The 1,001-nt window shown below is 48.4% G+C and overlaps 1 protein-coding gene across 1 annotated transcript in view; it reads left to right on the top strand.

Moving 5' to 3' along the window:
- Positions 1-577, top strand: part of LOC107706718 (uncharacterized) — a 990-nt gene extending 413 nt beyond the window's left edge. Inside the window, exon 2 of the mRNA XM_016510527.1 lies at positions 2-577. Within this exon, the coding sequence (XP_016366013.1) occupies positions 2-577 (576 nt within the window). The remainder of the gene's footprint in view (position 1) is intronic.
- Positions 578-1,001: the final 424 nt, after the last annotated feature.

Below are 1,001 nucleotides of genomic sequence, written 5' to 3'. Positions count from 1 at the left end.
TCCTGAGGTACGAAACTTCCTAGATCGACAGCCCAGTCAAACAAAGTCAAGCTACCAGCTACTTCGTGAGGTCCTGATTAAAGAGTTTACAGACCCTGAGTCTGAACATGGACTGTTAACTGCCTTGGAGATCAAACAAGGTCGACAAGAGACTCCACAAGCCTACTACAACCGACTCCGACAAGCCTACTTTTGTGCACACAACAAACCTAACCTTGAAGAGGATGTGAACTTCAAAAGCTTCTTCCTAAGAAATCTGCACCCTGGAGTCAGCCACCATCTTGGCGTCATGGCCTGTCCGCGCTCCATGACCATCCAACAGTTGCGTGACCTAACACAGAAGGCCTACAACAAGCAGAAGATGGCCTCAAAGAAAGGTAACAAAACATCCACACTCTTGAACTCCATCACCAAGGACTCAAGCCTTACACTGGACGACACCCAGTGGCATCATGACAGCAGAGTCCTCCATCAAGAGCACAGAGAACGTGACCCCCATGTCCACAACAGCTATCAGCTCTACCGCTGGAAAAATCCATGGGACCAGCCATGCTTCTCGAGAAACCCAAAAATCTAACCAGACATCCAAAGGTAATCTCCTGACTCATCCAAGAGCAACTCGTGTGGGTAAGCGACAACAAAACCCACCTCAGCACCACTCAGACATGCACAGTGCTGAGTATGCACAAGAACAAGACAGCTTACCATCAGAAGACATGGAACAAGTCATGAGACAAATTAAAGAGTTCCTTCCAGACAAGCTGAACACGGATGACCACAAAGTTGAGTTATGCTCACTGTGACCAGCGACAGAACGGAAGGCCGGTGATCACCTGGTACACCACCACATCAGAGATGACAAGCACCTGTTCAACAACCACCCCGAACGAGCAAGTCTCTCATGGCCAACCGTTGATAAACTCTGAGGTACCAAAGAACATCACCTCAGTCACCCATCACTCACTAACAAACTGTCAAATGAACTCCAACTCCAAGAACCA

This window comes from Sinocyclocheilus rhinocerous, unplaced genomic scaffold, assembly GCF_001515625.1.
Source record: "Sinocyclocheilus rhinocerous isolate Xijiao unplaced genomic scaffold, SAMN03320098_v1.1 scaffold445, whole genome shotgun sequence".
Classification (NCBI taxonomy): Eukaryota; Metazoa; Chordata; class Actinopteri; order Cypriniformes; family Cyprinidae; genus Sinocyclocheilus; species Sinocyclocheilus rhinocerous.
The sequence above is the reverse complement of the archived record's forward strand: the minus strand, read 5'-3'. Positions and strand labels throughout refer to the sequence as shown.